At 41.3% G+C, this 20,115-nt stretch overlaps 1 protein-coding gene across 1 annotated transcript in view; it reads right to left on the reverse strand.

Moving 5' to 3' along the window:
* Positions 1–20,115, reverse strand: part of TMEM255B (transmembrane protein 255B) — a 65,613-nt gene that overhangs the window by 29,526 nt on the left and 15,972 nt on the right. The window contains exon 4 of the mRNA XM_066313748.1: positions 9,317–9,406. Within this exon, the coding sequence (XP_066169845.1) occupies positions 9,317–9,406 (90 nt within the window). The remainder of the gene's footprint in view (positions 1–9,316; positions 9,407–20,115) is intronic.

Raw genomic sequence — 20,115 nt, forward strand, 5'->3', positions numbered from 1 at the left:
TTCTCCCCCTCTATATGGCTGTGTAGAAGCTTTGAATTTTTTTCATAGTAAAGAAACATCTGTTGTTAGTCTAGAAACATTTCTGAGAATAGGAAACAATAAAGGAAATTATCTCCTGCTGGCAGCACATCAGAGTGAAGTAGATTATGCTTTTCAGAACAGACTGCAAGCCCTTTGCCCCTGTCACCCACCTTTCTGAGGATTAAAGCGTAGTCAACTTGCTTTGTACACTTTGCATAAATTCCATCATGGCCTGTGCTCTGCCAAGTAACAAAGTAAAGATGCGAGTAGACAATAAATCTCCCCTGACCCAAGCTGCTTTTCTACATTGGTGAACAATTTATGCTGCCTCTGCCACTCACCTGATTTTTCGATGTATAGAAGCACACACATGCAGAAGGCAATAATCTATGTACAAATGCATTAGACTATAATCTGTAGGAACTAAAATACCAGTGTAATTTTAAATTTGGATCAAATCCTTCTCACTTCCTCACATCTCATATTATTTCTTGCATTAATAATATGATTATTAATATCAGTAAAATGTGTAGAATTTCCTATCTTATTTATTTCTGGAGCTAATTTACAATATACTCAAAGGAATTCACACCTATCTAAGTACACTAGAAGCAAAGCTAAAAGAAAATAATTTAATTTTCAGAGCCAAAGAAATTGGAATGCCAGATCTGCCACTACCCCAATGCCCTAAAAATTCTGCCCAGTTGTACACTGACATTGTGGTCTCTATGCAACAGGATCATGCAATTAAATGGCTGTGGCATTTAAGCATTAGCTTTCAAATATTCAAATATGTGGGTCATTCCCTTAACATTTTCCCACAGTACAAACTCCCAATTTAAAATAAAAGAGTAGTCTTCCTCCCTCCCTATTGCATGTAATTGTAGTAGGATGGTCTTACTGCATCTTCACAGAACTCTTCCTTTAAAGATGCTTCCCAAAAAAGTGCTTTGCTGCATTTTGAATGACCAAAGCAATGACATTAATGAGACATCTCAGTTTGGGATGTTACATCTCAAAGAGGGAAGCCAATGGACCAGGGTTTATGTCAGGGAGCTAGGGAATCCTGGACCAACCCTTGGTTGTGTCAGCAGTGAAGGCATCCTACACAGTGGGGCAGATGGGAAAGGAATGCAGAACCTCTCTTTTCCCTTCTCATCATCACGTGAATTCCTCTTTGGTATCCAAACACAGTGTGTGTGTGCTGCCTAACGGTTTAGATATTGCTGTTTGGTTGGAACAATACCAGCCCTTTTTCCTCAGGAGAACAAGTCACAGCAGGAAAGGAAAAAAATGGATTTTAAAGAATTTGCAACTTGGCTAAACCTGAAAGGAATTTCAGGGATGGAAAAAAAAAAAAAATAGCACTGTATAAACTGGGGGCTTTGTCCCTGCCAATGTGAGAGGTTCTGCAAACTTGAAGGAGAATCATAAGAGGTTCTCCAAAAAAAAAGGTTGCCATTATTTTTATTACTGCAAAATATCTGGCAACCAAACTAATGCATAGTACCAGCTCCTCTGTGATGTCAGTATATTCAGGCCGTATGCATAATGCTTACCTGTCTGGAAACATATAGCAGATTTGTGGGTACAAAAACCCTGTATCTGTGCTCTAGACCAGAAAACATTTGCAAGATGGTAGTTTTGCTGAAAAGTCCCTGGATGTGTCCATTATATTCAATATATATGTACTCATATATATATTAATATATTGAATATATTCATCAGTGGCTTGTCTTATATGTTATCCAGTATGTGAGGAACAGTGGTTTTAGTAGTGATATTATTTAAGTTATGTTCATTTCAAAGATTGCATTTCCTCTGTTGATTTGAAGACCAGAAAACCTAGATCAGAAATCTTGATAAATGGTTTCCAAGTGTTTTTAATCTATCAAATCCTAAACATTTTCCAGCAGGGAACAGGTCCTGGTACCATACAGGGGCAATAGAGTTTCTGTCTGACTGTAAAAATCGTTCACAGGAGCCTTTCTTGAAGACCCTGCTCTAGAATGACCTCCAGAATAACAAAGGCTAAATAATTCCATCCCAAGACATATGCTTGAAGTTCATAACCTCTGGATATGCTTCATAAGTTTACACAAAAAGAAGCTCGGGATTTAAATACTTCAGTGATTGAGAATCATCCATAACCTTGACAAAGCTGCTTCCATAATTCATAATTGTCAAAACCATGTCAGCTCCATGGTTTTAATCTCTTTAGCATTGATTTCAACTGACTGCATTTTGTTTGGTTTTGTGCGAGAGACTAAAAGCCGTCTGCCATCAGAGAACCTCTGACTATGCAGATACCACAGAAAGGACATGATCAATTTACCTGTCAGCCTTTTCAATGTTCAATGAAATAAATCAAACTTCTGAGTACTTTTTTAAAAGCTACCACTTCAGATTTCAGATTTTTTTTTCCCTCTTATTTCCAAGTCAATCAGGTCTTTGGCAAAGCACCAAGAAATACCAGAGCTGGAGTCAGTAATCTAGCAGTGGTCCCACAGGTTATTCCTATATTGCCAATTAAAAGCCAGAGACCAAACCCCACACGGTCCCACCACTTTGCTTACAGCAACACAACTTAGCATTATATGGCTAGTTCAGATCTGATTTCAAAATAACTCGTGGGGGTGGTCTGAAACTCTTCTGTAATGTCAGTGTCTTCCCTTCTCCTAGGCCTTCTGCCTTCTGCTGTGAGGCTTTTGATTTATGTGCCTCTGACTAATTTACCTTTCACAGGACTGGGCACTCCCTGTGAAGCTGCAATGTGCTTCACAAGGAAAATATATCTATCTGAGTAACAGGAACAAAAATGATAGTACATCAGGGTCCAAGCTTTTCAGGCCCTCCAGGAAATTTTTTTTTAAAGTATTTGCCCTTTGATTTAAAGTACAGTCAACTGCATTTGGATGTGTATTCCATATGTGAATGGGGTTGTCTTGCTGTATAAAAGAGAAATCTTGGCAGATGGGCTTCACCTGGTTGCAAGAATCCTCCTTTGCTCCAACTCTTGAACAAAGTTCAGAAAAAATCTCACCCTGTAAATATCTGCTACCCTAAGAATGCAATCTGTGCTTCCCATCTCAGAGTCAGATGCAAGGTCTAATACTAGAATTAATACTGTGGGATAGTTGACCATTGGCATCAAAATGTACTGGTTGCAAACTTAAGCACTCTGTATTTAGGAATTTCACCAATGAAACAATTTTACCTCGGTGGACCATCAACATAAAAATCACTACTGAACTAGTGCTAATTTTCAGTTAAAAATGTTTAGTACTCACTCTGCTAAAAAAAGAGAAAAATACAGCTGCAAAGCCTTTCACAGAATCACAAAACATTTTGGGTTGGAAGAGACCTTTAAAGCCCATCTAATAGCAATGAACATCTTCAGCTAGAGCAGGCTGCTCAGAGTCCTGTCCAACCTGACCTTGAATGTTTCCAGGGATGGGACACATACCATCTCTCTAGGCAATCTATTATCACCATTATTGTAAAAAACTTCTTCTTTATATCTAATCTAAATCGACCATCTTTTAGCTTAAAACCATGACCCCTCGGCCTATTACAGCAAGCCCTGCTAAAAATTTCATCTCTGTCTTTCTTATAGGCCCCTTTAGGTACTGGATGGAACCAGTCTGGTTTCCATGGAGCCTTCTCCTCTCCAGGCTAAACAACCCCAGCTATCTCAGCCCATCTTCATAGGAATGGGGCTCCATCTCTCTGATCATCTTTGTGGCCCTTGTCTGGACTTACTCCAAGGGATCCACATCCTTTCTCTGCTGATGAGGACTCCAGAGCTGGATGCAGCACTTCAGGTGGGGTCTCACCAGAGCAGAGCAGAGGGGCAGATCTCCTCACCTGACCTGCTGGACATGGTGGTTTTGATGCTTTGTATGGTATATACTAAGCCATGCTGTTATATTAATGAGTCATACAGGATGGAAAAGGAATTAAAATTAATTAGGTGTAATTTTGTCTCATGTGGCAATGTGGAAAACATAAAAGGCATTTAGTGTTGCTCTCCAGAGAATCTACCTAACTTAATTCCAGTGAGTAATTATTCTTTGAGTTGTGTTTTCTACCACCAGTTGTCAAGGTAACAACTTTGTTAGACATGGAACACAACTATTCGGGTTTTTTCTTCAACAGGAAAGCCAGCAGGCTTGCTCAGAACATTTTCAAATGGCTTTTTAGAGCACCTGGCTTGTAGCATGCAAGACTGTGGTCTGTGTTACATGCCATGGGCAAATTAAGTCACCCTGAAGTAAAATGCAGCAGTGGCCAGAAAAGCTGCTGGTTACCCCTGTCCTTGCCTGAGTGTCTGTAACCTGCACGAGAAGCCCCAAAGATGGGAGGGAGATTGACATCCTCAGTCACTGCATGTGCAACCAGTGGGTGCTGCTACCAGCTCTGGAGGGCACACAGCAGCACCAGCATCCTCTGCCCCAGGCCACAAAGGTCACTGCTGGGCATGGCACTGCCGGGCAGAGTCACTGCAGGGCATGGCACTGCTGGGCATGGCACTGCTGGGCAGGGTCACTGCCGGGCATGGCACTGCTGGGCATGGTCACTGCTGGGCATGGCACTGCCGGGCAGGGTCACTGCTGGGCATGGCACTGCTGGGCATGGTCACTGCTGGGCATGGCACTGCCGGGCAGAGTCACTGCAGGGCATGGCACTGCTGGGCACGGCACTGCTGGGCAGGGTCACTGCTGGGCACGGCACTGCTGGGCATGGCACTGCTGGGCAGAGTCACTGCTGGGCATGGCACTGCTGGGCAGAGTCACTGCAGGGCATGGCACTGCTGGGCATGGCACTGCTGGGCAGGGTCACTGCTGGGCATGGCACTGCCGGGCATGGTCACTGCTGGGCATGGCACTGCTGGGCATTGTCACTGCTGGGCAGGGTCACTGCTGGGCATGGCACTGCCGGGCATGGTCACTGCTGGGCATGGCACTGCTGGGCATTGTCACTGCTGGGCAGGGTCACTGCTGGGCATGGCACTGCCGGGCATGGCACTGCTGGGCAGGGTCACTGCTGGGCAGGGTCACTGCTGGGCAGGGTCACTGCTGGGCAGAGTCACTGCAGGGCATGGCACTGCTGGGCAGGGTCACTGCTGGGCAGAGTCACTGCAGGGCATGGCACTGCTGGGCATTGTCACTGCTGGGCATGGTCACTGCTGGGCATGGCACTGCTGGGCATGGCACTGCTGGGCAGAGTCACTGCTGGGCAGGGTCACTGCTGGGCAGGGTCACTGCTGGGCAGAGTCACTGCAGGGCAGGGTCACTGCTGGGCATGGCACTGCTGGGCAGAGTCACTGCTGGGCATGGCACTGCTGGGCATGGCACTGCTGGGCATGGCACTGCTGGGCAGGGGTGTCTGCATCTCTGCCAGGGAACCACTCTTAACACAGGAATCAGCAGATGTTCATCACACAGAACGTGTCCATAATGTAGGTATTTGTTCACTAGGTCAGGGCTGTCAACTTGACATTACTTAATACAGCAGCTTTGGAGTTCTTCCAACCAGACTTCAATTTGCATGAGCATCCTCCAGATCAAAGACTCCATTTTCCCAGCACCTTGTCTCTGTGCCTTACAGAAAGTGAGTTTACATAATGCCTGACTTATTAAACAGTATTTTGAGTTAACATATATGAAGAGAACGCAAATATCTCAAGTTTAACTTCTAAGCTCCAAATCAGTAGGTAATTACCCAGCTAATATACTTAAACAGTCCACAAGTTGCACTTAAACCATGTGGGTGAAGATCTGAATCTACAAATGTTTCAGTATCCTCTAGTTCAGCTAGGTTCATTCTGAGGCTCATTTCAGGGCTTAGCACCTGATGATGTACTCTATTTTCATTAACTCCTTAAGCCATCACTATCAAGAGGCAGCTAAAAATTAAATTAAAGGTCAGCTAAAAATTAAATTTAGGTCAGCTAAAAATTAAATTAAATCGATGTTACACAGAAGTGGCCTTGCAGAAGAGGAGAGGAACAACGCTGCTTGGTTTGGCGTGCATTTTAGATCTCACAGTGGACAATGAACTCTGCCTTCCACAGCACCCATCGTTTCCCACACAGAATCACAGAATAAACCCTTTGGAAAAGGCAATTTCCTCACTTCATACCTGGATTTCTTGCTGTTGGCTATCTTAGGTCCTTCCTGGAGCACAACTGCAAAGCTGAAGCTCATGTGGCAATAGTCAAGGCTTGCAGACATGAACAGGTCATAGCTACTGCAGAGAATGTACCTGAGGTGGGACAGGGCATCTCCTCATGTGTGGTGGGACAATGTTGTTGAATGATCTCCAATAGAATACTTGGACTCTTCTTACCCACTAAATAACAAAATGTCTGAAATAACATCACTGCACTTTAATTTCAACTTTGATTTATTTCACTTGATTCTGGTATGGTTGTTTGAGTTTTTTGCAAGGTGAATTATATCTGCATTATTTTTTAAATAAGCTACTGCTATTTTAAATCAAGCTACATTTCCTTCAAGGTTTTTAATTTTATAAATGGTGTGATCCAGGGCTCTCTATAAAGCAAAGTAAGTCTTAAATAATTTAAGTATCTATTTTCTGAAATACATCAATTTCCTGGAAGACTTTTTGTCAGTTTCATGCCTTATTGAGACGGAAATAAAACAGAGAAAAGTATTTTATTATCCTAATCACAGTTTTATAAGTGCAGGAGAAAATGTGCAGCAATAATAGTCTCCATTCCACTGCAGGCACATACTAAGAAAAATTTGTAATTATGTGATTTGTCCTCTTCACATCCTTCCCAACTCAAATGAAGCTAAAAACAAAATGAAAAAGGAGACACATTTCTTATTCCAAATTGATGTGAAAGATGTTGTATTTGTAGTCAGTCTGAAGACTGCTTGGCTTCAGCTACCACTTCTCACAAAAAGTTTATGGCTTTAGTATAGACCGACACCTGCTCTGACACGGCAGGAATTTGTCCTTTCCCTGACTGGAGGACAGTGTAATCCAACTGTTCAGCAGTTACACCCCAAAGGCAGTGGACAAAATGCCAACAGCTCAACTCAGGTCTGAAAAAGGCTGGTACTGCCTGTAGGGAGTGGACTGAACGTGGTTTTGCTGCTCTTCCTGAAGGAAATGAGCTGTGATGCAAAGAGGACAGAACACTGTAGTCTGCATGGCACATGTTTCTTTGATAAGGCCCCACCATTACTGTAAATCAGATTGGGAGCACACTTACACTACCGTTCCTACAGACTTTCCCAGATGTGTTAGTAAGAGAAACTTGGTGATGTGCACCTTTACTTCTCCTGATCCTATCAAGTTCCTAATTAGACAGAGGAGAATGAGTTGAAGTGAGTGTGATCATGCAGCGATGCAAATTAATTTTCCAACAAATGGTGCTACTTAGTATTTCTTTGCTCTCTAATAGGTGAAGGAGACAGATACAGATGTGACAAACAGAACTAAGCCCAAATGCAAACAACTGGTCACGGATTTCCATGAAGCCTGTCATGATGTGACTGAAGCAGGATCATTTATTGGGCTGTATATCTCCAGCACTCTGGGGAACGGCTGGATGGGGACCAGCCTCTTCCAGCCTCCAGCTCTGCACAGGGGATGCAGTCATACCCAGTCACTGACATAACCAGATGCAGAACTGCAGCCCAGACTGTAAGATGCTTTTTTCTTGGGTGAGTGCAATGACTTTAAGGTGTAAGACTGTACAAGTGCCATCTGAACACTTCCTAATGATCACATTAAAGTGGACAGAAATAAGTCAGGGTCCTGGGATATTACAGAATCACAGGATCTTCAGGGTTGGAAGAGACATTCAGGATCATCCAGTCCAACCATCAACCCTAAATCACCTCTACACCATATCTCTAAGTGACACATGTGACACATCCAGATACCTCTTGAACACTTCCAGAAATGGTGACTTCACCACCTTCCTGGGCAACTTTTTCCAAAGCTTAACCACTCTCTCAGTATCCAATCCGAACCTCCCCTGGCTCAATTTAAGTCCATTTCTTCTCAAACTTTCAACTGAGACATAGCAGAAGAGACTGACCTTTACCTCACTATAACCTCCTTTCAGATAAATAACTTCTGCTTGTCCAGACTAAACAACCCCAGTTCCCTCAGCTGCTCCATGACAGATCCAAAAATTCAATAAGTGGCAGTGGTTTTACAGGTCACAACCACTAATTTTCTGGAGTAAGGAATCTAAATAGGAATTTGCTCCCCTCCTCTTTTTAGCAGTTCCCATGGAAAGGTTCTCTAGGCCTATGCTAGCCAGAGACAGTTAAACCAGGTGTCATCCAGACTAACTACAGGGTAAATTCAAGAAAAAGGCCACTCTGGCATCCTGCAGGGTCTGTATAGCACAAAACATGACTGCAATCCAGAGCATTTATCCATGCTCACAATGCACACCTCAATTGTTTATACCAATAGATGCCTTTTGTCTTGTGCAATGCACATGAGGCTCTGAAACTCACATTTGGTTTAAACCCCTCTTCAGTAACAGCAAAATATAAATCAGTTTATAACTTTATGCTCCAAATGATCTAAAGCCTAATTATTCTGAGGTATTTGCTAACAGAAATTTAAGTAGGTTCTCACTGATGCCAGTGGAGTTATGCTACCCCTCAGGGAACACAAGCAGAAAGATGAGCAGGCCCATGATATTTCATAGCAAAGAGAGGCTCATATACCATCACTTGCTGTATTATTTAGCATACTACTTCTGACCTCTAATGTCTGTTAACACATATGACTACTTATTTCCTGATGATTTTGGAAATCAAAGCTCAATTAAAAGCTATGGGTTAGATTGATTTTTTTAGGTATTCTATCACGAAAGACAAAACAGCAAACAATACAATTCTAACATATAAACTAGCATATTCAAATCCCATCACGTCTTCTAGTGCTTATCACTGGGTACATTCCAAATCTTTACCGTACCCACAAAGCCTTTGTGCAATAGGAAACAAATGCTGTTAGTGGTTGAAACACCTTCTTTTTCTAAGTAGATACACCTTTTAGCATGCCTTTCATGACATCATTTTATATCACCTTTCTATTTGGAAACCAAGAACTATCAAAACCCCTAATATACTGCTACACATCAATTAAAAAAAACCAAACCAAACCAAACCAAACCAAAACAAAACAAAACAAAAAAACCAAAAAACCACAAAAAACTCCCCCCAAAAAAACTTTCCTGCTAGAAATGACAGAAATAATCAAAATTGAAAGATGACAAAATCACTGTACTTACTATGTGTCGTGCTGCAAACACTCCATCAACTACGGCACAACAGAAGGCTGCTACAACGCCAAAGCTGATAAACACGATGGAGGCCGCCAACTGAGAAGAGAAAAACAGATTGAGCAATCTTTTCAGTATAATTCTTTAAGTAAAACAACTATACTAGTTTTTCTAGTATTCTGAAATGATGGTTCCCACTGCTGTAATTCACTTTAGGTCAGTGTGACAGGATGACAGTCATTCACTAGTAAAATGGCAGGAATTCTTGGTGCTCAGTTGAGAGACCATCAAGCCTACTAGAAAAGTTTAAATCTTTCAAGAAAAAGTTAGGTCAGCTGCAAGAGCTAAAGTCAATGGTAATTTCTTCCAAATCAATTTACTTAATAAAACAGCAGTGCTTCCACAGGGACATGGCAAAAGGTCATGTTCCCGTTGGCTCACAGAAATCTTTAGCACTTTACTATGTGGTAGTATTTCACATCAATAGATAAAGGCATCTGTAGTATGTTAATAACTAGCCTGTGAACGATCACAAATTTTTTATCATCCCAAATAGCTTATGCTACAACGAAATCAGAGATTCAAAGGACTAGTACCAGTGGAAGGGCTGGGGTGTTCTGCCTTGGCCCCCACCCTTGTTGGGATTTCCAGCCTTCCCCTCAGTCTCAGAGTGGGCAGAGCAGAGCACAGCAGAGCTTAGAGAGTGTCCCTGCTGCAGCAGCACAATGTCTTCATCAACCTCAGCCATAGCCTCAGACTTCCTTCTACCTCCCCAACTGCTTCATTCATTAAGCACTGTTAATTCTCTCTCAACAGGACTGTGGATGGTGCAGTGCTGGAGCACAGCTCTGGCACAAGCAGTGGTGGTATGGAGGGCTTGGGGGGAAAGGCTGTGCAGGTTGGGCATGCTGAGCCCCCTGCTCACTGTGCTGCAGCTCTGACAGCAACTGCAGGGCTTGAACAACCCCGTGAGCTTCCTGCCCAATTCACTCTGGAGAGAACTACAGGAAATAATGTGGAATGCATCTCCACCAGGGTCCAGTCAGTGTGCTGTTGGCACACACTTCTGAGATGACACTGGCTTCTTCTGAGGTCACATCTGAAGGGTGCAGGGCTGTGAGCCAGCTGAGATGAAGGCCTGAAAGACCAACTGTACACTTGGCATGGTGCTCCCCTAGGTTTGTTAGCCCCAATGCCATCATGAGGGAGGGAGAGATGCTGACAGTCCTTCCTTTCCCAGATTAGAGGATTTTGTGATGTTGAGGTCTCTGCACCCTGAGTTTGAAGGAGTGGGTTCCTGCAAGGTATTAGGTGAACCAAACACACACTCTCTGGCTATGTTTTTTTACTGTAATGTAATATAATGTATACTTGTCATGTCTCTGGCCTTTCCCAGGCAAAGTCACAAGAGGAACCCTTTGAAATATCCTATGTGATAGGTTGATTTCAATTTACAACAGAATTTAGTTAATAATAACAGCAGATTAAAACATTTTCTTGGAAACTGACAGAAAACCATTCTTTTATTGATAGAGCACATGGAAAAGGGATTCAGTTAAGAATGTGGAACCTTTTGGTTATTAACTAGGCATTAAATGCTCCTTCATAACATGTATTCCTGAAATGCCTAGGTACAGATTACCAAAATTATATGCATACATCATATATCCTTTTGCCTGTACAAAATCTGCATTATCAGATGCCATTTTCACAAAATTGTATGGCATCACTAACTCACTTGAAAAATGGACTCTTCAGCTTGTGTTAGGTTAAGAACAGAACAATGTCAATAGTGCTTCCAGGGGAAGCAGCACTGGTAATTTTCTCAAAAATATTATTTTGGGCAAGTAAGAAACTACAACCTTTTAGCTGTATACAACCTTACACAACCTTACAATACAACCATCCACAGCTTGGATGCACAAGTCAAAGCAATATCATCCACTTGGATGTAAGAGCTCTTGGAGAACTGGCAAAAAGTACAACTCAAAAGCAGAAGAATCACAATGCTTTCTGCCACATTCCTTTAATCTCCCCTTAGCTCATGTCTCATGCAATCAGAGGTGAGCCAGCACTGCCACAGGGATTGCTGTGGAATTGGAATCTTCAGCATGGGGAGAAAAGGGACACACAAATACAGTCGAAGTTGATGGTACTGGCTGATCTTGGGAACCTGCTGCATTTCCCCTGCAGCCAGCTCCATCTTGCTGAAACCCTAAGAAAACACTGTTGGCTGCATCACCCTTCAACCTCTGCTACCCCATGGCTCTCCAGCATGGAAGGTCATGTCTCACGAATCTGGCTGTCTAAAGATCTTGGCATGCAATTCATCAGACTGAGAAGGCTGTGGACTCCCATCACTGCAGAGCAGTGGGCTGTGCTGCCCTGGGGCAGCTGCATTTGTACAGATCCTGATCTCTTTATTTGAAAAAGCAGCAGTGTTTAAAAGTTCTGATTAAGCCATTATTGTCTGATACCTCTATCTTGTTTTTCAAGTCATAGCGGTCAATCAAACAATTAGTGGGCTAAGCCAGGTGTTTCCAAATTGCCTGAGCTCAAGATGAATTAACTGGAAGCTGACCTCAAGGTGGCTTTTCATTTCACACATGAACAATTTATTGATGATCTACGATTCCCAAACCAACATTTTCCACTCATTGAGATAGTTTGAATCACCTAATGAGGGTGCTGGCCTTTCAGTTTCACCATATAGCCTTAGGAGACCACATATAAGGGTGCAGTAAATCACAGTATAGAAAGGAGCTATGGAGTTGGCTTTGCACTCCTTGGTCATGCTGGAGATCATCTAACCTTCCAAGGAGTTGTGTGCAAGTCAAAGGTTTACAGCCAGAGCCTGCCAGAGCCATGACTACCAGCAACTACTTAAATGAGCAGTCCCTTTAGAATCAATATAATTTCTTGACTGAAGTAATATTTATCATGATGCCAAAGTGGCAGATCATGACACTGAGAGCTTTTTATGACTTAAATTGCCTTATATATATTTGAATGACAAAAGAAGTAATAATAGAAGAGCATCACTAAAAAAAATCCTTAAAATAAAATTACAGATAATTATTCTCTCTCAAATCTCTCATTGCTTATTAAGAATGTGAGAAACATAAAAAACCAAGTACAAAATGAATTCTGAAAATTGCCAAGACAACCAAATGAAGAGCTGTTGTAAATTCAAAAGTTAATTTCCCCAAGTAGTAGGTGATTGCTGGAGCAGTGAGTTTACAAGCCTAGGACTGCCTAGAAAGAGAAGCAATGCAGTTCATTTGAAGACAGAAAATGTTTGCTGACAGGTAAAAGAAACAGCACTTTAGAAAAAAAATACTTATTCACCACATCATCTTATCTCCATTTTCAACAGCATTATGTTTTGTCAGGAAAACTATTCATTATTTAGAGCAATATATTTGAACAGTTATTCAAGAAACAGTTTTGCTCTTGCTATTCCACTGATGTGCAGCCAGGCTTCTCTACAGCTGTTGGGATCAGAATATGTTTACTCATGGTTCTTGTATAGAATATAATAATTTGATTACTTACAAGGGAGCCATAAAACCAGTTATTAAACACTGAAAACTGTACTGTGTGGGCCTAACAATCAAACTCAAAAGGCAGTTGTTTACCATGGGGGTTTTAGCAAATGGGAGAACAAAACAGCACATGGAATGAGGGACTTTTGTACACAGTATTAACTGAAGAGCTGTTATCTTTCTTCAGCTGTGTCACAGAAATATGAAAACACTCAGAAATGCAAAAGTAGTGAAAAGCTGGACTGCTAAATTCTTGCATACTGCCTTCTTTCAGAAAAGACATGCATTTTTTTTTCCTCAGAATTCACCTCCTGTCTTGGACAACCTCCTGTCCTTCAGCAGGCATACAGCACCACTGCCTGCACGGTCACCCTCCTGCACAAGCAAGACCAGTGAAGGAAACAGGGGACACACAGTGGACAGGGATGCTGGTCACAGACTTGTTCAGCTGCCAGAAATGCACCTGCCACATGGAGCTGGCAGCTAAGTCTCCCACAGCAGTTCCCATTTTTGGAGTTCAGGGTTGGCCAGAGAGTCTATGCACTCAAGTCTATGCACTCAACTACCAAGAGGTAGTTTGATGAGGTCACCCCAGCTGCAGCCACACTCTGATGAACACACTGCACACAAAGACTGCAGCTCGGGTCTCCAAGCACACCCTGATGGTGCCATGTCCCTGCTGTGTGACACACAGAGACCTGCAGCCAGCATTTGCCAGCAGACCACAGACAACCACATTGCTCCTCAGCATAAGCACAGGCTGGCTACAGGCTGGCACCTCTCTGGCCATTTCCAACATCCCTGTGGAATACTTCCAGGAGCTAGCTAGACTCTCGATTTTGGCACATCCCTGGTTTCCTCATGATTCCAATTTAGCCTTTACCTATGCTCAACCAAAAAGCACAACCTCTGAAATAATGACAGTCATTTCTAGCACTGGCTGCTATGTGAGATGCCTCATGCTCCCGATTTAGACCAAGTAGATCTGAGACTGAAAAATGCATGAATTCATAATTTTCAAAATCACCTTGTAACAGATTCAAGGTATATTACATCTAAGAGACTCACTTTGCTCATGCTAAATGACTACTTCTGCACTGCACAGCCTCCAACAATCACTGCTGAATTCAGCAACAGTGACTCCAGTCACATGTTGTTCAATATTATCAGCAAAAACCAAAGACCTTTGATTCAGATTTCCTTTCCTGTTTCTGTTGTCAAAAGCATCTCAGAGTGCATAGACTTGAGGCTGTGTGATGGCTCACTGTCAACTCAAAGGGCATCTTCTTCTCCAGTCCTTGGTTTGGTTCCCAGCTGTCCAACCCTTTCTCCTGCTCTCTGTCCCAAAGGGCTGCATCCCTTCATCCCAGCTCCTGTGCTTACCCAAGCACACAGGAAGCCAGTGAAATTCACTCCACAGGCAGAAATTACTTATTCCTCAAATGAGTTAAATCAGAAGACTGCAGAGAGAGATTGAAATGAATAAAAACAAGATGAGCACTAGATTCAGTGCAAATGAGAAGGTGACATCATGTAGCCATGACAGAAGGGAAGAAGGCAGAAATGCTGAGAGCAACTAATAGATTTTTTCACCTTTTCCATGTAGTTTATAGTCCTAGGGACTATCAAAGTAAAAGCTAGGTTTTAGCTGTAATGAATAAATCATAGGAACTGGGGTTATTTTGTTGTTTGTGGTCAAGGAGACTTTTGTTTTACTGCCTGTGAAGAAGTCTGCTGTTTCCCAGTCCTGTGTCAGGGATAATTAGGAAATACAGCAACATGAAAAGGCCAGTTGGTATAACACAGGCAGGAGAGAAGTCCCATGAGAAATTTAAGCAACCTCACATGCATAAAAAGGTCGAATTAATTAGATAAACAAAAGGGAAAGAATACAGAAACCACATGAGAGGTATAAATTATTATGCCAAAGAGAAAAAACAAGATCAAAATCCACTTTCAAAATCAAAGTAGCATTTTCCTTTGGAATTTTTTTTCCTTCCCCCACATCCTGAAGGGCACAACTGTGAAAAGCAGGATTTGCAACATCTTTTGTTACACCTTAGGTACTCACAGTTAATTTTTATCATATGTAGGCATCAGTAAAAAAGTAGGCACATTGCTTTCTCTTCCTCTCTTCCAGTGGTATTGCTCAGCTTTTGTAGATAATTTATCATTTAGGCTACACACAATGGCAAGGGACTGCAGAAGTACCCAAGGATGGGCAATGTGCAACAGGGTGACTTAGGGGTCCTGGCTGTCCCCCAGCCCAAGAAGGTTCATGCAGCACAGTTGGGTAAGAAAAGAAAGGGAGCACAGGTTCTGAGTCTGCTTACTCCAGCTCCTAAAGGCACACGGAGATGTCTTAAGGACAGGGACTACTTCTTTACTGACCACAACAGACTACTTGAGTTGCTGGGAACTTTCCTTGTGCCATTTGCTGTGGGAGTCTGTTATGGAGATGGGGGAATTCATCATCTGCCCACACTGACACATGCCTGGGGCTGTGTGATGGCTTTGCTCGCTATTTCTCTTTAGGGCACGAAAGCCCATGATTCAAAACTGCCCCTAGAAAAGTAACATGGAAACATTTTGCCTTGGCATTGTACCGTCCAAATAAAACCTTGTTTGCTACTTCTAACAGTTCCCTGGTTTAGGTCTCCCTGTTGTTTTCACTCTCTAGAAATGTTGTCTTGAGCATTAATCCTTTACTTATATTAACGCATTTGCTTTACCATTTCTGTAACTCGTCTTTTTTTCTAACTTGATAAAACATGTGAAGATACATTTTCTGTGAAAAATGGTATACGAAATAAGGAAAAATTCTCCTATATTTTTATCTTCAGTGAAAGCTTGGGGGGAATCAAATCAATAGCCATTATGAAACACGAAACAAAATTACTGGGAAAGGTTACCTGATTAATACATTCTTTCTTCTCTCATAATCTAATATCAGCTACAAAACCAGACTTAGAATAGCTAGGAAATTATTTCAAATTGTTTTCCAAGCAAATCTTTATTAGAATGACCAATCTACAGAATAAAAAACCTATATCAAGTCATTTCTGTGCACTTAAGACTTTGAAACTGGAGTCACCATTACATTGCAATCAGAGAATGAATATGATATATGTGTAAATGAACACATATTAAATTCAAGATAATTCATTCACTGATGAGAAAAATGCTTGTCTTGATTCAGTTAAAAATGCCATGACTGATGATGCACTATCAAGTCTCCTGGGATTTTGATACAATCTGAGACTTTACTGGAGTCCAACAGATACTATTAAAACAATTTTTTTAAAAAATGAGACAGAACTGTACTTCCTTTACATTTTCTAAGACAAGAAAGAGAAGGAAAACTTTAAAAGTTTGGGGTTTTTTTCCTGGTGCAGGGTTAGCTTTGTTATCAGTGCCCTTTTAAGACTCCACAACATCTGAGAACCCCAGATCATCTCAGTAACCACTGCTATCTCAGCACGTCTCAGTGACACTCAGCTCATTCAAACAGCACTGCTGTGCTTTGTCCCAAATCTGAATTGATCCAACCACCCTACTGGCTGACCTTCTCTACCTCAAGGAGGTGCATATGCTCTGCTCCACCTGTTGTTTTGCCCCTTTTAGGGAGACTTTTTTTTAATAGCTGCTCTACTGTTTTTCCATCCCATTAAATTAGGTGCTGGATGTATGATCAGCCCCCTTCCTCTGTTTCACACTCTTACTCTAGGGCAGCACTGGGGCTTCTCAGGGCAGCTCAGTCTAGTGCTTTTCCAGATACTGCCACTCTTTGGCCACCTCTATACAGAAAAGAGAAAAAAGAAACATCTATATCTCACAGCTGGAGAAATGCTAACGACTTTGGAACCAGCTTAATCAAGTCTTAGTCCAGTAGGCACTTCAAACTGGTAAGAATTCCCCTTTACAAACATCAACAAAAGCACTTAGATGAGAACAGTTGAAAATTATTACACATTTAAGGACATCAAATTCAGTCTAGAAGAAAAAGCCAAACCCAGCATTAAAGGAAAGAGAACAAAAGTGACACAAATTTAGATTCACTGATCAACAGTGCTGACATTATAGGAATTCATCACATATTTCCTTTCATGGATGCTCTTTTATTGCTTAAGCTGGAACAAGGTTATTTCATCATTTAAACAGCTGTTCAGAGCAATATGAGAACAATAAACCAAAAATACATAAAGTACCATGTGTCATGAAAGCTTATGCTTCCTGGTAAAAAATGGTGGAATTTACATAGATGGAGACTGTCAGAGCTGACTGTTTGAGCAGCAAGAGCTGTTTTTACACCAAATTCTCTGTTTTCACAAATCCTCTTTCTCTATACAGTCACTATACAGTGAGTGCATTGGTTTCTCAAGACACACACAGTCTTCATAGAAATGCATAAATTACAAGCTTTCATGTAGTGAAATTCTACCTGCAGAGTCTGGAAGATTGTATCAGCCCATTAGGGATGTTCAGCTATTTAACTTGAGCTAATTCTTCAACAAGAGGTTCAGAAACTGTCTGTCCTTTTCACAGGGCACACCCCACTTCACCTTCTTCACCACACACACCCCAAAATTTACTTCAGATGCATTACTGAGACTTTCTATCCCATCCTCCTGCTTGCTAGGAAGAGTAATTGACATCTTTATTGTTCCACAAACACATTTAATGGGTCATAAGGTTTACTCTTGTTTTCCACTGCATGACAGAAACACTTTCATTACATAAACAGCACAAGAAAACAAACTGGCAGTTAAAAAGTATCCTATTATGCTTTTAATCCCACGTGCTGTTCCCAAGCAAGATCTGAAAGGAACTACATCCCAAAAAACTGCCACTTAGTAAGACAGAACTTAAACTGACTTTGTGGCTTGAGTCTCTGACTCAAAAGAATGGTGACAGCCTTTAAAAACTGCAGTATTGAAAATAAGCTCTGGTGGTGGAAAGACATGTTTTCCTTCATGTAGGTATGCATCTTCTTTCTGTTCCTGTAGAATTTATGCTCCCGGAAGTAAACAAAAGTAATTCTGGTTGCCAAGGAAACTCTTCAAATAGAAACAAAAAAATCTCTTTCAAAATTTCTCCCATTTGTAACCAATATTCCATTTCTTTCTTCCAGTGAGGTGAGAAACCTGAGGTGGGTAAGACTTGGGACTGGTACAACCAGTGAACCAACACAGAGGTTGTGTGGAAGGGAAGGAAGTGCAGTGCTAGGCTGCAGGTGCAGGTACTTGGTGTCATCTCTCTAGCTATGTCAGACAGATACAGCCCTGATGACAGAGCACAAAGATTGCTACAGACCTGACTGTGCTTCCCATTACAGCTTTACCAGCAGAAGGAACCTGGCACGCACATCTACAAAGAGTGTAAAATGTGTTTTGTGTTACAGGTTATTTATTATATGGTTATAATGTCATAGTACATTTCTATATTGTAATATTTGCATATAAATATTTGAAAATAAATATTTACATGTCTAGCTGATGAATCTGTGCTGTCAGAAAGCAGACACCTGTAGACATCTAATATGAAATGCCAGTCCATAAGGAACTAGCTCAGGGAAGAGCTGAAACATCTCCCACACTTCCTTTGGTAATTCGCACAGTGAAAGCATCTATTTTTGTCTTTGAGTCCTTGAACTTCAAAATTCTCAAACACTGTTGGGAAATTTATGCTATCTATCTTCAGGCATTTAACTCCCTGACAACACTTAGATGATGGTTTCACACCATAGTGAGTTGATATAACAGATTATTCCTAGCAAAAGGGACAAGTCTTGTTCCCTCCTTGCACAGATTCCTCTCCACCCTTACCCATGCAGCCCCACCAGTTAACTTTTGCTATGTCTGATGCTCACTTGGCTGTGAACCTTTTTACTCACTTAACCAGTGGAGAGTACTTTTAGTCAGGTCAGGGAAGAGGAACAGAAGGAGTCAGCAAGATAGAGAAAGCAGCAAAGGAGGGAAAAGACTTCTTTTTATGAGTGGGTATTTACATTTATTACAAATTGGAAATCCTCACAAGGTCAAAGAACTGCATAAAGAAATCCAAAGTATTTTATTTAGTCTTTATTAATGGAATATATAACACTAATAACAGTAAAATGTCTCCCAGAGTATTATACTATTAGAAACAACTTTTCCCCTTTTTTACATTTTACTTGCCCACAGAACTTCTTTTAATTTTACTTGTCTTCATTTTGGGTGGCGCTTTAGCTTTGGGTAGCTGCTGATATATCACCTATCCTCCCCCTCTGCAGTTGAAATAACTTAGCCCCCAAAACATCTCCAGTTATTCCTCTCACTTCTACTCCTGTTTTTGTGGAATATTCTCCTGCATTACAGGGAATAACACAGATTTCACAGACCTACCATGGATAGATCACATTCCAAATGCCTTCCAGAAAAGGTTAAAAAAGGGTCTCAAAGCTGATTCCTGCAAAATAAGGCAGCTAATACCCAAGACTGCACCATGTTTATGAGCCATCTATACATAGGCTGCTCTGCTCTCAACTCTAAACCAGACAGAATTACAGTATGATACCTTTTGTAATATCCTCAATATTATAGAAAAGAAATATAATTGTCACTTAACACAGGGTTTTTCTTAGCATACTTTAGCTAACTAGAACTCCAGAATCTAGTTTAAACCACCCGTCAAGGTCTCTTCCAGAACCTAAGGAGAGAACAAGATGCCTCTGAAGAGCACCTCCTTACAGTCTTGAAGAACTAGTCATGACAGCAGGAAGACATTCTCAAAGAATAAACTGCTTGAACTTAACAGCTAATAAGATTAATAAGATGCTGTTATATTTTGAAAAAATGCAGATACATAAAGAGGAGCCACTTGAGCTCATTCAAGTGTCAGTGTCAACCTATTCTGATTATTTTTATATAAATCTTGTCTGGTTTTGAAATGTGCAGTTAGATCACACCATAAAACCTAGAACACATTTGTGCCTGAGAAGGTATTAGTAGGTCTTTTCAGTTTTAATCATTTTAAAGGTGCTAAATAAGAGAAGGATGATTACTAATTTCTTCGATTAGTAATGTTTTTACCTCAGCATTAACTGTTTTTCTCTGAACTGTCTGAAATATGAGCATACAGAAAATCAACATTGAAAGAAAGAAGCGCTGTTAACTTTGTCAGAAAATTGAGTTTAGGAGAGAAATAATACCTTGGTAATTGCAAAGATTGCCTTTACATTTTCATTGCCTTTCCCCTGCAACAGTAAAGGCTTCTTCCATTTAT

This window comes from Sylvia atricapilla, chromosome 2 (genome assembly GCF_009819655.1).
Source record: "Sylvia atricapilla isolate bSylAtr1 chromosome 2, bSylAtr1.pri, whole genome shotgun sequence".
Taxonomy (NCBI): domain Eukaryota; kingdom Metazoa; phylum Chordata; class Aves; order Passeriformes; family Sylviidae; genus Sylvia; species Sylvia atricapilla.